This window comes from Microdochium trichocladiopsis (genome assembly GCF_020744255.1).
Source record: "Microdochium trichocladiopsis strain MPI-CAGE-CH-0230 chromosome Unknown B0I36scaffold_2, whole genome shotgun sequence".
In the NCBI taxonomy this organism is placed as follows: domain Eukaryota; kingdom Fungi; phylum Ascomycota; class Sordariomycetes; order Xylariales; family Microdochiaceae; genus Microdochium; species Microdochium trichocladiopsis.
The window spans coordinates 2798611-2816726 of record NW_025763545.1 but is presented as its reverse complement, the minus strand read 5'-3'; the positions used below and the strand labels follow the sequence as shown (position 1 = coordinate 2816726).

The following is an 18116-nucleotide window of genomic DNA, read 5'->3' as shown; positions in this document are numbered from 1 at the left end:
CCCTGAGCTGCTGTGCATGCAGTGGACCCCAGCGCCGACTTTTATTTTCTTTGGTGGAAACTGCCACCATCCAAGAGCCGTACAGCGCCTGCACTTATACCTGGGACTGTTCTTGCCGGAGACGTCGATTGAACAATCAAGTCGGCCGTATTGATTGGACGTGTCTTGCACAATGGCGACTCACACTGCCATGGCCCAGGGTGGCGACGCATCTTTGCGTGATACCCTGGAGCAACGCATCGGCATCACCCACTTTGTGTCCACGAGGGAGCACAGCTGGAACGGCTCGATACGCACAAGGTATGAAGTCCACCGCAACAGCCATGACTTCTGGCAAGCAGGATAGACCGTTGCGGCCTGAACATTTAGTAACGTGCTTGTTCCCCAGATACACCGACTTTCAGGTTAATGAGATCAACAAAGCTGGTGAAGTTGTTCATCTGAAAGAGTTCTACACAAACGCAAAGGATTTTGCCAGAGCCGTGCGTTCACCACTCCCGTGGCTCACAAAGTCCTCGGATTACTGACATTTAATACCAGGAGTCTTCACGTCTAGAGCCTCAGGACAATTCGGTCTCGCAGCCAGCGGATGCCCAGGCCCAATCTGCAACTCAGACAGAAACAGTCAAGAACGGGGAACCGAACTCTGACTCCAAGAGCACGTCGGAAAGCAAAGTTGAGGAGGCGAAGGAGTCGGTAGACGGCCCGACAGATTCTGATCGTACCCTTCTGGCGGAGCTCGTTGGTGCTGATACCGCACAAGAGCTGTCCGGGCTATACGACAAAATACTGCAAGATCCCAAGGCGAAGGCTCAGAGTCATGGATCGGTACAGATCCCTGCAATTGAAGACAAAGGAACTCGATCCCGCATTCACACTGTGAGGTGACCTGAATCCACCATGACTGGACATTGACTGACTCCAAGCAGGAAATTCGACGCATCTTTGCTGGCAAGATCGACACCAGCACCGGAAGTGAGAACACCATCAAGGCAGCGGCGTCGGGAGGCAAGGGCCAGCGCCGGCCTGACAACGATCGTATGCGTGGTCCCCGGCAAGATGGTGGTCAGCCCAAAGGCAAATTCCTTCACTTTTCGCTCTACAAGGAGAACCGGGAGACCATGGATGCCGTTGGCCAGCTCGCTCGTGTGCTGAACCTCAAGAACAAAGACTTTGGTACGGCAGGCACAAAGGATCGGCGAGCCGTGACGGTCCAACGAGTCAGCATCAAAGGTCGCAACCCGTCATCGCTAGTGTTCATCAACAACAACCGCATACCTGGAGTCAAAATTGGAGACTTCAAGTATGAGGAGTACCCTCTGAGGCTTGGGTCTCATGGCGGCAACGAATTCGTCATTGTCCTCAAAAATTGCGTATTCGACGGCACGGAGGGGATGTCGTTCGACGAGATCCTCGATGTGGCGAGGACAACGACAGAAGCGGCACTGAAAGCTACCGAGCAGAGAGGCTTCCTCAACTACTTTGGTACCCAGAGATTCGGCACACACGAGATCGGCACTCAGGACATCGGCATTAAGATCCTGAAGGAAGATTTCGAGGGGGCCGTGAAGAGCCTTCTAGCGTACGATGCCTCATTGCTTGATGCTCCGGAGCAAAAAGAAGGCGAGTGGACGCGCAACGACGACATCATGAGGGCCAAAGCCTGCGCCGAATTCCTCACAACGGGGAACGTCCAGGCCGCAGTGAAGCTGCTCCCCCGGCGATGCCAGGCAGAATACAATATGATGCGCCACTTGGAGAAGCAGCCCAAGGACTACATAGGAGCCATTCAGTCCATCAACAGGGGTATGCGGACCATGTATGTCCACGCCTACCAGTCTCTTGTGTGGAACTTTGCAGCCAGCAAGAGGTGGGAACTATTCGGGGATCGTGTCGTCAAAGGTGACCTCGTCATAGAGCAGCAACCTGCAGTTGCGACTGCAGCCAAAGTAGAGCCTGACGAGATTGACGAAGAAAACATCCACCTTCAAGGGACCAACGAGGCATCCGAAGCCGCCCAGGACTTCGAGCGTGCGCGGCCGCTAACCGAGGAAGAGGCCAGCAGTGGCAAGTACAGCATATTCGATATTGTGCTGCCCACTCCTGGATTTGACATTGTCTATCCGGACAACGACATTGGCCAGTTCTACGTCGACTTCATGGCCAAAGAGGAGAATGGTGCGCTTGACCCACACAATATGCGTCGTAGACACCGAGACTTCAGCCTACCTGGGTCGTACAGGAAGGTCATGGGCAACTTCATCAAGACACCCTCAATTTCTGTCCAGACGTACACAGATGATCTGGAGCAGCTTGTGCCGACAGATCTTGACCTTATTCTGCAACAGCAAGGCAAGCCCAAGACGGAGCAACGGGTGGCATACCCCAGAGGCGAGCGGAGGAAGGCAGAGGACGCTGTACAGGAGGATGAACCGAGCAGCAAGAAGGCCAAGACGGCAGAGCCAGCAATGAAAAACCTCCAGGAAAATGGCCCGGCAAGTACAGAAGGACCAGAATCTGCGACTGAGCCTAAGGAGGCTCTAGCTGTACGCCCGCCACCAGGAGCGACTTCATCTACCGAGGAGAAGGACAAGAAGATTGCGGTCATTCTGCGGATCGCCCTTGATACCAGCCAGTATGCGACCATGGCGATCAGGGAGCTTCAGGGTCGTTATCGTGGAACCAGTAAAGTCGCAGAATAGATGATAGCCTTTCGAGCCATGATAGTATATCCGTGGTGTACACTTCGCTCATGGGCAACGGAGATAGCAATTTGATTGAGTGGAGAATCTGCGATGGTGTGCCTTGTATTTAGGTCCGCACAATTCAGCCCAGCTCGTCCGAGGATTAGGAACTCTTCGACAGATATTCCAAGCCCACCTCATCCAGACATTTCGAATACGCCGCGTTGACAAGTGGGAGGCGAAGGTCAAGACACAATTGCAGGAGAGTGGGGCGGCTCCATAACAGGAAAAAAGCCGATTGGTTGCGACCCTGACTCATCCTGCCTTCGTCATCAGCCAGGCCTGGCGACCATCACACGGCAGCTCCATCTTAAGCTTTCCAGGCAACGACCCTCCTCCATTAAATCCACCACCTCGACACCCACGCCTCACGACAGCCTCAACCCCGACTTGATTTGAGACCGCTACTGTCGTCGGTCCCTGGGACCATCGGTCGACATGCCTGTCAAGCGCAAAGCCTCCGCAAGTGAGTCTTTCTGCTTCGCGGCGTCGTCGACCTGCTAACGCTCAGTCTCCCTCTCCCCAAGACGTCGTAGGTGCGGTTAAGTCTGGTCGAGCATCCGCGGCCTCCACACCTGGCCCCGCGACACCGCGCGACATCGACAGCGACGAAGAAGATGTCGAGGCCGTAGAGGTGCCCGCCGACAACGAGGAACAGCTGCAGAACGCCGTCGACCGGTTCTCCCTTGCGGCATACCAGGACCGATCCGTGCGCGGCCCTGTCGACAGCGCTTCGAGATACTTTGGCGACAATGGCAAGCGTGATTTCTCTTATTTGCCGCTCAAGCCCGACTACAAGAGCCGTCCGATATGGATCGATCCCCAGCGAGGGCGGATCATCCTTGAGAACTTCAGCGCCCTAGCCGAGCAAGCCAAGGACTTTCTGATCACCGTCGCCGAGCCTCTATCACGACCAACTTTCCTGCACGAATACTCCTTGACGACACACAGCTTGTATGCCGCCGTGTCGGTAGGACTCCAGCCTCAAGACATTGTTAACACGCTGGAGCGATTCTCCAAGACGCCACTTCCACCTTCAATATCGGGTTTCATTCAGAGCTGCGCTTCGAGTTACGGCAAGGTCAAACTGGTCATCAAGGACAACAAGTACTTCATCGAGAGCAACGATCCAGATGTCCTGCAGAAGCTGCTGAAAGATCCCGTCATTGGGCCATGTCGTGTCCAAGGTACCGAGACGGTTACTACAGCGCCGTCTATGGTTGGCCTCGTCATTCCAGGTACCTCGAACGCCGCCGGCGTACAACAGGCAGCGATCAACAAGGGCGAGAAGCGAGAGGGCGAGCAACAGGACGGGGACAAGGCAGAGAACCCATACGATGCACTGCGAGAGGACGATGACGACGACAACTCTGAAGCTGTGCATGCTTTCGAAATTCCTGATACAGCTGTGGAGATTGTGCAAAAACGATGCTTGGAGATCCAATATCCTATGCTCGAGGAGTATGATTTCCGCAACGATGACAAGAACGCAAACCTCGAGATCGACTTGAGGCCGGCCACCCAGATCCGAAGCTACCAGGAGAAAAGCTTGAGTAAGATGTTCGGTAACGGACGAGCCAAGAGTGGAATCATCGTGCTGCCCTGCGGAGCCGGCAAGACCTTGGTTGGCATTACAGCTGCTTGCACCATCAAGAAGGGAGCCATCGTGCTTTGCACCAGCACGATGTCTGCGCATCAGTGGCGACAGGAATTCCTGAAGTGGTGCAATATTCGTCCCGAAGACATTGCTGTCTTCACGGCCGACAGCAAGCAACGCTTCCCCGGAAACACGGGTATCATCGTCACCACCTATCCTATGGTCACTCAATCTGGCAAGCGCGCGCACGATTCGCAAAAGATGATGGATTTCTTGACTCAACGAGAATGGGGTCTGATGCTGTTGGACGAGGTGCACGTCGTGCCTGCCAATATCTTCAGAAAAGTGTCTAGTCAGATCAAGAGTCACTCTAAGCTGGGCTTAACCGCGACACTTCTTCGTGAGGACGACAAGATCCAAGATCTCAACTTCCTCATCGGACCAAAGCTGTACGAGGCGAACTGGATGGAACTGTCGGAGCAAGGACACATCGCCCGCGTGCAGTGTGCTGAGGTGTGGTGCCCGATGACAACAGAGTTTTACGACGAGTATCTCCGCAGTCAGGATCGTGGTCTCAAGGCCAACCTCTACGTCATGAACCCACGCAAGATCCAAGCGTGCCAGTTCCTTATCAAGTATCACGAGGACAGAGGCGACAAGGTTATTGTGTTTTCGGACAATGTCTACGCCCTGGAGCATGTGGCCAAGTCGCTGGAAAAGGCGTACATCTGTGGTTCCACGCCCAACGCGGAGCGTATGCACATCCTCGAGAACTTCCAGCACAACCCACTCGTCAAGACCGTCTTCTTGTCAAAGATTGGCGACACGTCTCTCGACTTGCCGGAAGCAACGTGCCTCATTCAGATCTCGTCGCACTACGGATCTCGCCGTCAAGAAGCACAGCGGCTTGGTCGTATTCTACGGGCCAAGCGAAGAAGCGATGAAGGATTCAATGCCTTCTTCTACTCGCTTGTTTCGAAAGATACCGCCGAGATGTACTACTCAACCAAGAGGCAGGCTTTCCTGGTAGACCAGGGATACTCTTTCAAGGTCATCACCCAGCTTGCCGGGATGGACCAGATGGAGGGTCTTGTGTTCAGCACCCCTCAGGCACGCCGGGAGCTGCTGCAGAAGGTCATTGTCGATACAGAAGCGAAGCGAGCTGACGACAATGAAGATGTGACGGACGATCTTTTCTGGTCTGCGGGCATCAAGAAGAAGGCCAAGAGGGCTGGCGCGCGGCGGACGGCCGGCACGCTGGGAGAGCTCAGCGGCGGACAGGACATGGCGTATATTGAGCAGCGCAAGAACGTCAACAAGACGCTCAAGAAGAAGCCCACGCAGAACGCATGGTTCAAGAAGTTTGGGCGGGAGCAGAAAAAATTCCAGGACGCACAGCAAGGGAACTGATTGCGGTCCACGGGAAGAGGCAGCCGGGCCTGGCTTGTACAAGATTGGCATGGCTAAATTGCGAAAAGGATTTGCATTTACATATATGGTCTGGGTCTATTTGACAAGTCTTTTGGGACAACAATTGGGAATTAGGCGTTATGAAAGCGGAGCCTGGGCAGCATTCCAAGTGGCTACTTTAAGTTTATATAAAAATTACAGAGCATTGAGACGCATTTATACAACCATGGCAGGAGAGAGACCAGGGCTGCTCTCTCCTTTGGTGGTTTCGCGAACGCGCATTGTAGAGAGGGAAAGTATAGCAGTGAAATTCGGGAGGCGATTGCAAAAGTTGGAGAAATGGGACCTGTGCCTATGAGAACTTGCATGGCAGAACGGAGACTGCCCAGGTGAACATGGCGGAAGCGCAAAGCTGCCCCGGTCGAGTTTGGCAGGTGCAACGACTCAGCGATGACGCTGGTCCATGGTGATAAAGGGGCCCCGGGGGGATGATGACGAAACAATATATTGTTTTTCTTCCTGGTGGATTGTATCTCAAGATGGCCCGTAAGGGAAATGCCGTGTACCCTATTGTATGGACTGCAGGTTATCCATGCGCTGGAAATAGCATGCACGAACTAGCATGCATGCACGACAACGATAATGCATACTGCAGGAGAGCCTCCTGTCCGAGTGCCCGAGAACGGCGGGCGGCGATCAGACGGGAATACTGAGAGATGATTTGAAATTTTGAGCATCACGGACCAGCACAGCACAGCACAGCACAGGGGGAGGTGGCAGTGAATGACGCATGCCGTGCCTGTGTGATGCACGTTGGCAGACCGGGGGGTAGGGGGGGGCAATGGGGGGGAGGGCGTTGGTCGATCAATCAATCAATGAATCGAGCAATCAGTTCCGGTGGTTGTCACAAACTGGAAGGTGGTGTGGTGGGTTGTGTGTAGTGGAGGAGGGCCAAATGGTTGCACAACTCTGGGGTTCATTCAATGTTCGTCCGAGAGTCTTAGCCGAAAAGAGACAGGTTGATGGAGCTTGAAAGGGTCTCTGTTCTCCGGTTTTGAGACATGTGATTCAGTTTTCTCTCCGTCTGTGTTGGTGCGACTCGGAGGATTCAAGCAGGAGGCTGAAGATTACACAAAGTTGTTTTTTTAGATGGTAACACGGCTACGGGCGCGCGCACATGTGTGAGACGGAGGAGGGGGAGGTGAGCAAGAGACGTCAGACGACGACTGGAGGCTGATTTTTGTTTTGTGGCATGCATGGCGTGCTTTTGGAGACGAGGATGCCGGACGAGAATAAAACGGTGCAGGCCGTGAGTGGACAGGCTCCAGCCGGCGCCCCGGGGGGGGGGGGTGAAGAGCGATGGGAAACAAAGGAGTTAAGCGCAAAATAAGGTATGAGCCCAAGAAAAAGCCAAGACTGGTGCCAAGCTTTTGGGGCCTGCAGTGACTGCAGCTGCTTGGGAGGTGGGTGCGGCTGGATTGGTTCGCGATAGCGCAGCACTGCGCCATGCTTGGCGTCGAAAGACGACCTCAGCGCTCGAGGAGAAAATGTGGCGGGTCTGGACCGCGTGCCGACAGCGATTAACCTTATCAGGGGTCCCCTGCGCGCTGCTGTGGTTAGTGCGTGCTGCTGCAGTTTTTGTCGGGCCTTGGCTGCTGTGCAACCCTGGCACGCAACCCATTCCTGCTGACTCCAGCACTGCTTGCGCGGCCGCCTGCCCACTTGCCTGCACCCGCCCCGACGGAACCACCCCCAATGGTGACCTGTCAGTGGTGTCACTGTCATCCGTCGAAGCTGCCTCTGCGATCAGGACCGACGCCACGTCCACCAACGCGACTAGTTTAGCCCCAGCAGCTCCCTACTAGAGAAGAGAGCATGCTCAGTAACGGCCCCGGGGATCCAAGCTGCTGCAGAGCCTTGGCCGGCCCACTGGCGGCAGCGCCGGCGTGAACAGCCGGGTCGGGCCCGGGCCCAGCACAGGTCCTGGCCTGGCCTGTCCTCTGCTGCGCGCGCAGGCCCTCGCATCGCCCCACGCCTTGTTTCCCAGGGCCTGACGTCGGCAATCCGCATGCTACTGCTGCTGCTGCTGGCTGCGCCGGCCAACTTTAACCTCTGCTGTCGTCCTCTTTTCTTTCCTGCTTTCTCTTCCAGAACCAACGCGACATCCACGTCACGGATTCACCTTCGCAGACCGCTCGACATACCACGGCCTCACCTACGTCGTCCTTATCTCCTCACCGCCAGCCTCGCCCACCCACATGTGCCCCTGCATGGCCTCCGCAGCTTAGGGTGAGTCGCCCGTGTCTCCTGTTCTTGCACCATCCCGGCCTCTTCCTTCCCTCCTCGTGCATCTCGCGAACCACAGTCGATGCCGCCAGCACGCACACAACCTCGTTGGCACTCGTCGCTTCCTGCACTGCACCCACCGCTCGGTTACGAGCTGCAGCCGGCCCTGCGCAGACCATCATACGTGCATTGGGATGGTTGCTCTCGCGCATAACTGCTGGTCGCGAGACCGCAGCAGCCCGTCCAACCGTGGGGATGCGGATGCGGATATAGCCGACGACGTCAGTGCTGCTGCAGCCCACCTGGGCTTCCTTCGTTCGAAACCACGGCCGACGTCTCGGGCGCCCGTGGACGCGACGTGCCAGTCGTCCTTTGCTTATTTGCCGGTTGTTTGCTGCCAGCCCTGTCCAGTCTGACGTTGGCATCTTGTGCTGCCCCCTTCCCAACACGGCCCTCGACGCAGACAAGTGCCAGAAACCACGCCCTGAACAAGAGCACATGCCTGTGGCCCCTTCCTTCCTCTGACCACTCCAATTGACGTTTCTCTCTCTTTCTCTTCGTAGTTCTAGGCTGGCCATCTCGTATGCAACCATGACGATCGCCACAACCTCCGGCACTTCGCTTGTACATCTCTCAGCCTATATACACAGCCACCTCTAACATCCGGCCCCGTGAGCACTCCGCCTCGACTCACCCCTCGACCTCCTGCATCCTACGCCACATCGACTTATACTGCTCGCCCTGCATCGCCATCCGGTACCTCGTCGTTCGCCAGCGTTCACATACCCTGACCTTCCGCCACCATGGGTGACCTCCGGGAAAGGACCCTGGAGTTTCTCCAGGGGCTCCGGCCATCCTTTGCTTCCAGGCATCCCCATTTTAACTTCATCACCGTACATTGTAAGGCTTACGTGCAATGCCACCACGCGCCCCTAGGCTGCTCAGTGACAATGCTGACCATTGCTTTGCAGATTTTTGGATTATTGGCATGTCCATTCTAGCCTCCGTCATGTTGTACGGAGCCGCCAACGGCCAGCTTGCCTATATCGACGCTCTGTTCTTTGCCAGCGGCGCAAACACGCAAGCCGGCCTCAACACCATCGACGTCAACCTCCTCAACACCTTCCAGCAGGTCGTGCTTTACCTGTTCGCCATGATCTCTTCGCCGATCACCATCCACTCGTCTGTGGTCTTTCTTCGCCTTTACTGGTTCGAGAAGCGTTTCCAGCACGTCGTTAAGGAGGCGAGGTCCCGGCGTGGCACACTGTCCAAGTCCAAGGCGAAGATAGAGCGCAGTGCTGCCGATGTCGAGACTGGCGTCAACGGCAGGTCTATTCGAGTCATGCACAACACCGCCACGGCCTCGGGCATGGCCAATGACGGGTCGGTCGCTCTGCGCGAGTACATGGCCGGGGCACAAGGGGCCAAGGACTCGTCAGCCAGTGGTTCGGATTCGGCCGAGCACGAGAACATCGAGCACAGCAATGACAGCAACCAGCAGGACTTGCGCCCGTCCTCTCCAACGATCAAATTCGCAGATAGAGTCAAGCGGAGCGATCGGCTGAGCGAGAAGGACGAGGACGAGGACCACCCGGTGGCTTTGCCCACAAGGCACACCAATGCCGAGCACATTGCTGTCCTTGAGAGGCAACGCAAGCTCGACTCGAGCGTTCTCCGCATTCCGGGTCCTCGAGACGTCGAGAGAGGCGTGAAGCCCGAGGAACTGATGCACGGCGACAATGACGAGACCGGAAGGGCGAATTACCTCACAAAGGAGCGCACCCGCGACACGGCCGAGCAACCTCGGCTGATGTCTTCAGGCGCTGACCGTCACCAGACCATCACAATCACGGAGCCGGTTCGCCCCTCGAGGCACGAGCAGAAGGCAGAGGAAATGGCCGAGAACTTCGAAGCTGCCGCCCATGCTCTGTCTCCGCTCAAGTACCGGAGGAGCAGAGGCCGTCCGGGTTCCGAGTCCCTCCAGCCGGTGACATCGCAGACATCGTCAGCGGCTACACGCAACCCGCTCCATCGAATCCGCACCGCGCTGACATTCGGCAAGGACGACGACCCCATGCCCTATCTTAGCTGGCAGCCCACTATTGGACGCAACTCTGCCTTCGTTGGCCTGTCTGAAGAGCAGAGAGAAGAGCTCGGCGGTATTGAGTATCGTTCGCTCAAGACTCTGGCTGTTCTGTTGCTTATCTACTTCTGGGGCTTCACCATCTTCTCCATGATCACCTTGGTGCCATGGATTGTCAACGACAACGAGACGTGGGGTCCCGTCGTCGATGCTGCCGGCCAGAGCCGGACGTGGTGGGGATTCTTCACTGCTGGCTCGGCACTCATGGATCTTGGATTCACGTTGACGCCGGACAGCATGATCTCGTTCAACACGGCCACGTTCCCTTTGCTCATCATGTCCTTCCTCATCATTGCCGGCAACACTGGCTTCCCGATTCTGCTGCGTTTCATGATCTGGCTCATGTCACTGGTGGTTCCTCGTGGGACGGGCTTATGGGAGGAGCTGAAGTTCTTGCTCGATCACCCACGGCGATGCTTCACGATGCTGTTCCCTTCCAACGCCACCTGGTGGCTCTTCTTCATCCTCGTCGTTCTTAACGGACTGGACCTGATATTGTTTATCGTCCTTGATGTAAGTTGATTCTCTGCGAGGGCCTGGTGGGAAATAAAAAGGAAGACCACCATACTGATTATCGCTTGCAGCTCAATTCCGAGGCCGTTGAGGGGCTTCCTTTGAACATCCGGTTCCTTGACGGATGGTTCCAAGCTGCGTCGACAAGAACGGCTGGGTTCGCCGTGATCAATCTGGCCAACCTGCACCCTGCTGTGCAGACATCGTACCTCATCATGATGTACATCTCGGTTCTGCCCATTGCCATCTCCATCCGCAGGACCAACGTGTACGAGGAGAAGTCGCTGGGCGTGTACCAAGCACCCGAGGACGTGGACGACAGCAACAACTCGTTCTCGTACGTCGGTGCTCACTTGCGGCGGCAGCTGTCGTTCGACTTGTGGTATTTGTTTATCGGATACTTTATTCTGACCATCAGCGAGGGCGACAAGCTGGCCTCGAACGACATGTCCATGTTTGGGGTGCTCTTCGAGGTTGTCAGTGCATACGGAACGGTCGGGCTGAGTCTGGGTTATCCGAACGTCAACGCGTCGCTGAGCTCCCAGTTTTCGGTGGTCGGCAAGCTCGTCATTATTGCCATGCAGATCCGTGGCCGCCACCGTGGCTTGCCCTATGGACTCGATCGCGCCGTCCTGCTGCCTAGCGAGCACCTCGACCGTAAGGAGGCGGAGGATGCCGAGTTTCGGTTGCAACGGCGTAATTCGGTCATGTCAACAGCCACCGGCAGACCCACGAGCCTGGCGCGTGGCCGTAGCCGCAGCGTCGACCGGAGGCGGGTGTTCCAGAATCTGTTGCATCCCGGGCCGGCGTATCCGTTTTCGACGAGCATCGACCATGAACTGCCATCGTCTTCTGTGTTCGGTAGGGGCGAGCCTCTGCGGCGGTACACGTCGGCTCCTGATGATGGTAATGTGTCTCCCGGACCAATGATCGGCAGGCAGCAGAGGGCACGCACGACGCCGGACTTTGCCGCATGAGAGACTGGCAGGAAAAGGATTTGTGAATATGTGTGGGGCACAAGTTATTGTGTGGCATGGTTAGATTGTTTTCATCGGAGCCAAAGGAGAAAACACGTGGATTCATTCAAGTTCATGGGTTAAGCGGAGGCGTTCTGGATATTTCGTGCTTGGGTGGTTCTTCTGAGACTTGGGTCTGCACTGTCAGATTGACCCGACATCCCTCGTTTGCTCTTTGAGCAATGCATAAATAGATACAACTGATTTAATTTGGACACAGGCGAAATAAGCACCATGGCACGGTCGTGCCACATAAAGTGTTGAAGCAACCTTGCAAGCCATGTTGTGCAAATCCGGGAGCCGTGAATGATCTTGGGCGTGCTGTGTGCCGCCGGGCAACTGACGGTGCCGATGGCCGGATCACGCCATCGGCTGGCCGTCGCCCACGAGGTGGGTTGCTTGGCACTAGACCCCGCTAAATCCAGGGGACCTGGCGGGCGGAACCACCGACCACGGAACGATGCCGGGGACGGCCCAGCCGGGCTGGAGCTTCCTCGCAAAACGTCATGGCTGATTTTCTCCCTCTCTTCTTGCTCTCCAGTACAGCAGCAGCAGCACCATGAACGCAGCGACGACGACGACTAGGGCTAGCCGCGATCTCCTCCGCGCCGCCAGCCGGCGGGGAGGCACCGCGAGGACGGCGGGAGCGGCAGCAGCATTGACATCACGGCAACAATGCTACTCCTTCTTCTCGACTTCGAGCGCGCGCAGGGCGGCAGCGGCAGCACCGGCCAAGGCAAACGAGCCGAGCGAGCACCTGATCGCTGTGTCCAAGGCCCAGGGTGTTTCTAGGGGACTTGTCGGTGGTGAGTTTTCTACGTCTCGTCCGCTTTTTTTCGATTGCATTTGCCCATGTTGTCTCGCACATCTACGTCACATCTACGTGGACGAAAGCATGTACATTCGATTCCGCTCGTCTTTCTTTCCCCGCGCTATTTTCTGGTTCCTTTCGAACTCTCCTATAGTGCATTTCCGAACATCCACTAACGAATCCCCCCACGGCGCTCACAGCGATCGGCAACACCCCGCTCATCCGGCTCAACACCCTCTCGGAGCAAACGGGCTGCTCGATCCTGGGCAAGGCCGAGTTCATGAACCCGGGCGGGTCGGTCAAGGACCGAGCGGCGCACTACGTGGTCCTCGACGCCGAGGAGCGCGGACTACTCCGGCCGGGCGGGACGGTGGTCGAGGGCACGGCGGGCAACACGGGCATCGGGCTCGCGCACGTGTGCCGGTCCAAGGGCTACAAGCTCGTCATCTACATGCCCAACACGCAGTCGCAGGGCAAGATCGACCTGCTGCGCCTGCTCGGGGCCGAGGTGTACCCCGTCCCCGCGGTGGCGTTTGACAACCCGGAGAACTACAACCACCAGGCGGCGCGGCACGCGGAGCGGCTGTGCAAGGAGGAAGGCGAAGGGGCGGCCGTGTGGACCAATCAGTTTGACAACACGGCCAACCGGAGGGCGCACATTGAGACGACGGGCCCGGAGATCTGGCACCAGACCGGAGGGAAAGTGGACGCTTTCACCTGCGCGACCGGCACGGCGGGCACCCTCGCGGGCACGACGCGCTACCTCAAGGACGTCTCGGGCGGGCGGGTCAAGAGCTTCCTCGCCGACCCCCCCGGAAGTGTCCTGCACAGCTACGTCCAGTCCGGAGGCAAGCTGTCGGAGCGCTCGGGCGGGAGCATCACCGAGGGCATTGGCCAGGGCCGCATCACCGACAACCTGGCGCCCGACCTGGCCCTCGTCGACGGCTCGCTCCACATCGCTGACGAGAAGAGCATCGAGATGGTGTACCGCTGCCTCGACGAGGAAGGGCTGTACCTGGGCGCCAGCTCTGCGCTCAACGTCGTCGCGGCAAAGGAGGTCGCCGAGATGATGGGGCCCGGACACACGGTCGTCACCATGCTGTGCGACGGCGCGTACCGGTATGCGGACCGCCTGTTCTCCAGAAAGTGGCTCGAGAGCAAGGGCTTGCTGGGGGCCGTGCCGGAGCGGTTGTCAAAGTACATTGTGTTGCCGTAGGAGCTGTCTTTGTGTCTTGGGAAGGAAGGAAGGGTCTATACACGTAAAAAGAAAAGGGAGGTAGAGTGAATGGGAGGCCGCACTTCTCGAAAACGAACATTCCTAGAGCAAGCAGTGTCTTATAGTGTAAGACGAGAAATATCCGTGTACAACCCAGCATTACCAATTACCAGGCATAATCCCCTTATTCAATGCTGGCGCGGTGCAGATGTGGTTGGCGAACGTGTGGACCTCTGCAGCATTCTTCTTCTCTTTGCTGATCTATCATCATATGTACATGTACAAGTGGTAGTAGTCTTACATGGTATACAACTTTCAGGCGCACGGCTGGTCAAAGGCCTGATGCTTTTTTGTTTTTACTTGGCATCCCACACAACCCTACTTCTCCGCCTCTGCCTTCTGCTCGAAAACCCGCTGGTAAAACTTGTGGCCGACTTTTTCCTTCTCGCACTGCTGGCTGAGCGCCTCGACCTCGCTGGTCAGGGCGTCCGCGCGGGCCTGCAACTGCTCGCGCAGGGCCGCATCCTCGACCAGGCCCGCGGCACGCTGCAGGCCGTGCGCCAGGGGGGCCAGGAACATCAGCCTCACGCTCTTGCTCTCCATGGTCTTGTTGGCGTCCACCGTCACCTCCTGCTGGGCCACGGCGAGCGGCTTGTCCGCCGAGGGCCACACGCGCACGAGGTCCCGGGCAAACTTTGTCGTCTTGTCCACGTCGCCGAGCGCCGCGGCGAGGTGCATCGGGGCCAGGATGACCATGGGCGTGGACTGCAGCGGTATCGAGCCCGCGGGGATGTCCTTGGCGCGCTGGTGCTCCTCGGTCTCGAGCATCTCGAGGACCATCTCTGCGCGGCGGAGGGCCGCCCTGGTCGCCGAGGTGCTCCAGCCGGCGTCGACGGCGTCCATCTGCACCGCCGTGAGCAGCCGGAGGACGACCTCGTGCAGGAGGCCGAGCCGGAATCCCGTGCGCTTGACGCTGCGCGCGCACTCGAGCAGCTCCAGGTGCTGCCCCCGCTCGCAGACGATGCGCGTGAGCTGGGCCCAGGTCACGTGGTTGAGCTTGCGGCCGGCCTGGTGCAGGCCCTCGAGCAAGGGTCGCAGGTTGGCAAAGTCCTCGGGCGTCTTGAGGCGGTACACAATCTCGCGGAACGTGCGCTTCGTCTCGGGGATGTCGCCTTTGAGCGGGTTCTGGTGGTAGAATTTGAGGATCTCGCCGTCAATCTCGATGGTGATGGGGTCCGACTTGAGGCGCTGCTCCCACTTGGGGTCGTACAGCTTGGACCTCTGCTCTGCGGGCAGGAAGGACGGCAGGATGATCTTCTGCCGCATCGTCTCGAGCAGCTGGTCGAGCTCGGACGACGACGTCGGCGTGAACTTTGTGATGTGCTTGACTGTGGGTTGGAGGAGGTTGGGTGTTTGGTTAGTCCTTTGAGTCTCTTTGGGAGGTCCGACAGCGGAAATCCATCCATTCAAGGAACGGCGTACCATCTCGTCTCGATGTCGTTGCGAATGTCCTCTGCTGTGTCGTGGCTGCTATCCGCCGGGTCAGGCCCTCGAGGGCGCCATTGTGGGTGAAGGCGGCAGACAGAGTCCGCCTCGACATGTTGGCCGGGTAGGCGTGTCCTCGGGACACTCGAGGAGATTGCTGAGCTTGTGTGTGTGTGCGTGTGTAGGTGTGTAGGTGTCGACACGGGGGTGCTCGAGTTTCGGTATCACGATGATTTTCAAATTGTAAGTCCTCACTACGAGTGCTGCAGCAGCTTTGGGCGGGCAGGCATGCCTGCGATTTGCGGGCGCATGCAACTTCGCGCGTTGCATTGTGCTGATAAGCGATAACCTCAGAGGTACTTCCCAGGACTTGTACTTGTCGGTCCTAGCACGTCCAGGCCATTCCCCAAGTCGCTTCTCTGGGAGTGACACTGGGCCGTGGGGCATCAGTGAGCCAACCCCTGCAGCAGCCCAGCACCCGAGAGCACTGTGCAGCAGCAAGCCCGCCCTGGAACGACAACCGCCCAAAGAATTTCGAGACCCGCAACAGAGAGACATCGACGACGCCGACGACGACGACGACGACGACGACTACAAAGCCAGCAGCACCAGCTCTCGGTCGCGCGTCCGACGACACACTCTCCGCCAGACACACACACACATCATGATTTCCCAGGCTGCACGGCGGCCAATGGGCTGTCTCAAGACGGCCCTGCGGCACTCGCGCCAACAAAAGGCTCTGCTGCTTCGCTCCATGGCGACCGAGACGGCGACGCCATCCTCGTCATCACAGCTCCCCGACTCTACGTCCACGATACCCCCGCCGCCGCCGCCGACGACGGGCCTGCCGCTCAGCAAGCTCAAGTTCCGTACGTTCCCAAAGATCACTCTCCCACGGGAAGACGACACACACGCGCACACACCCACACACACGGGGCACCGCTCGCTTCGAAAGAGCCCCCAGCTTGCAAGCCCAAGAAACAAAAAAACACTTACTAACAGGACCTGACTCCCACCACCAATACAGACACAATCAAGACCAACAACCCGGAGAAGCCCATCCGCACCGCCTTCGCCGTCTACCCGCGCGTCCCGTCGACCCGGTCCACGAACCCGGCCGCCCTCGAGGCCTACCACGCGCAGCAGATCCGGCGCCTGGACCGCACGGGCGCCCGCACCGCGCTCTTCAGCAAGACGTCCAAGGACTCGGTCCGCCCGGGCGACGTGCTCCAGGTCAGCACGAACCGGGGGGAGCCCTTTGCGGGCGTCGTCATGTCGGTCAAGCGCGCCGGCGTCGACACGGCCGTGCTGCTCCGCAACCACCTGACCAAGGTCGGCGTCGAGATGTGGTTCAAGATCTACAGCCCCAGCGTCACGGGCATCGACATTGTCTGGAGGAAGCCCAGGCGCGCCCGGAGGGCTAGGCTGTACTACCTGCGCAAGCCGAAGCGCGACATGGGCAACGTGGACCACCTCGTCGACGCCTGGCGCCGCAGCAGGAACGTCTTCAGCTCCAAGGGCAAGGGCTCGGCCACGCAGGGCCGGCCCGGCAAGCATGCCAAGCTCGGTAAGAGGAGGTAGGCGTAGAGTGGTACGGGAGGAGTTTGCCAACGGGGTGACCACCAAGCAGAGGACGGGGGGTGGTCGTGCTGGGCAGTGTATGATTGTGGTTCAAAGCCCGGCCTTACACGTACTGGTGTGTTTACCCAGTGCTCTAAAGGCTCGACGATGGCCTTCGACGACTTGTACAGTACATCATGTGAACAATATATCCATCAATCATGCCGTGGAACGAATAACCTACTCAAGACATTTGCACGCCATGCTCCACACAAAAGAAACCTTCCTGAAGCGTATGGGGGAATGGGTGTGTAATGCTAACTGTAACGTCTTTAGGTAGTGATGTTCGAGCTGCGTATGTTTCCTCCTAGCTCAAAGTAATGTGACCCCATCCGCTCACCGATATATATCTTGCGTGGCCGTCGTCGTCATGAGAACCGTGCTGTAGTACACAGATACTGGAACAGCACCTCCCGAAACAGCATGCGCCAACAGCAGAACACAAACTCGGCCGCAAACCCAAGCCACGCACACAAGAACATCCAGTGCAGCCACTGCTCGTGCGGGACAGCACGTTGCTGCGCCGGTTCCACGCCTCCTATAGGCAGCCACAGCAGCGCCCCCGTCATGGCGCCCAAGATTGGATACAGAGCGACCAGCCTCTTCTTGCCCCGCGTGGCAGCCTCGACCGCGAGTATGATGACCATGGCGAGCAGCCCGCTGAGAAGAGTCATGACGAACATGAGAATGGTCATGGTGGACTCGCCGGTCTTGTTGGCCGCGATTTGGAACCCCAAGAGAAGGCCCACGTGGAGCAGGAGTGATGACAGAACGCACAATTTGACTCCAAGCTGTTGCCATTCTTGAGGTAGCATGACCACCGCCAGCATGGACCGCATCGAGATCCCTGTTTGTTGTTTCTCATCTTGTTGATCCTCAAGATCGCGCTCTGAAGTGCGCGATTGCGAGGCTTTCATCAGAGAACGAGGCGGAGTGGGAGAACCAAGAGCTTGTTGTAATTGCGACGTCTTGGGAGGTCGGATGGTTGCTGGCGCAAAGGCTGGGTTTCTCGTGGTATGTTCTATCGGCTGTATAGCTGGGAAAGAGCCTGGCATTATCTCGTGTGCCATGTTCTCCCGAGAACCATCCCGGGTTCCCTTGGATTCTTTTCGGAAGTGCTGCTTTTCGGACCAGTATATATGGTAAAGTCTCCTGAGTCCGAGAGCGAAGGGTAGCGACCGACTAAGCATGCCCAGAGAATTCATACCGTCTCATTCTACCTCACACGTGACAGTCACGTCTCTTGGACGCCAACTGGGAAAGGGTAAGAAGAAA

General features: G+C 57.7%; 8 protein-coding genes across 8 annotated transcripts; 5 read left to right on the top strand and 3 right to left on the bottom strand.

Annotated features, from left to right (window-relative positions):
• Positions 1–67: 67 nt before the first annotated feature.
• On the top strand, positions 68–2845 carry B0I36DRAFT_262623 (pseudouridine synthase). Its single transcript, XM_046151152.1, has 4 exons — positions 68–300; positions 389–482; positions 541–879; positions 930–2845. Exons 1-4 carry the CDS (start codon positions 173–175, stop codon positions 2700–2702), a joined length of 2334 nt encoding a protein of 777 aa, XP_046017064.1. The 5' UTR covers positions 68–172; the 3' UTR covers positions 2703–2845.
• A 221-nt stretch (positions 2846–3066) lies between these two features.
• B0I36DRAFT_315105 (P-loop containing nucleoside triphosphate hydrolase protein) lies at positions 3067–6153 on the top strand. Its single transcript, XM_046152845.1, has 2 exons — positions 3067–3210; positions 3272–6153. The coding sequence occupies exons 1-2, from the start codon at positions 3183–3185 to the stop codon at positions 5749–5751; spliced, it is 2508 nt and encodes an 835-aa protein (XP_046017063.1). The 5' UTR covers positions 3067–3182; the 3' UTR covers positions 5752–6153.
• A 1701-nt stretch (positions 6154–7854) lies between these two features.
• On the bottom strand, positions 7855–8939 carry B0I36DRAFT_73001 (uncharacterized protein). The gene has a single exon (XM_046163287.1). It carries the CDS (start codon positions 8628–8630, stop codon positions 7986–7988), a length of 645 nt encoding a protein of 214 aa, XP_046017062.1. The 5' UTR covers positions 8631–8939; the 3' UTR covers positions 7855–7985.
• Positions 8841–11670, top strand: B0I36DRAFT_359566 (cation transport protein-domain-containing protein; the record flags this gene model as incomplete). The annotated part of the gene is made up of 3 exons (XM_046158155.1): positions 8841–8937; positions 9009–10693; positions 10765–11670. 3 exons carry the CDS (start codon positions 8841–8843, stop codon positions 11668–11670), a joined length of 2688 nt encoding a protein of 895 aa, XP_046017061.1.
• Positions 11671–12268: 598 nt separating this feature from the next.
• B0I36DRAFT_237925 (tryptophan synthase beta subunit-like PLP-dependent enzyme) lies at positions 12269–13736 on the top strand (the record flags this gene model as incomplete). The annotated part of the gene is made up of 2 exons (XM_046149566.1): positions 12269–12515; positions 12721–13736. 2 exons carry the CDS (start codon positions 12269–12271, stop codon positions 13734–13736), a joined length of 1263 nt encoding a protein of 420 aa, XP_046017060.1.
• A 378-nt stretch (positions 13737–14114) lies between these two features.
• On the bottom strand, positions 14115–15336 carry B0I36DRAFT_359564 (uncharacterized protein; the record flags this gene model as incomplete). Its single annotated transcript, XM_046158154.1, has 2 exons — positions 14115–15124; positions 15219–15336. The coding sequence occupies 2 exons, from the start codon at positions 15334–15336 to the stop codon at positions 14115–14117; spliced, it is 1128 nt and encodes a 375-aa protein (XP_046017059.1).
• A 549-nt stretch (positions 15337–15885) lies between these two features.
• Positions 15886–16802, top strand: B0I36DRAFT_372180 (translation protein SH3-like domain-containing protein; the record flags this gene model as incomplete). The annotated part of the gene is made up of 2 exons (XM_046160094.1): positions 15886–16090; positions 16249–16802. The coding sequence occupies 2 exons, from the start codon at positions 15886–15888 to the stop codon at positions 16800–16802; spliced, it is 759 nt and encodes a 252-aa protein (XP_046017058.1).
• A 407-nt stretch (positions 16803–17209) lies between these two features.
• On the bottom strand, positions 17210–17911 carry B0I36DRAFT_359562 (uncharacterized protein; the record flags this gene model as incomplete). The annotated part of the gene is made up of 1 exon (XM_046158153.1): positions 17210–17911. One exon carries the CDS (start codon positions 17909–17911, stop codon positions 17210–17212), a length of 702 nt encoding a protein of 233 aa, XP_046017057.1.
• Positions 17912–18116: the final 205 nt, after the last annotated feature.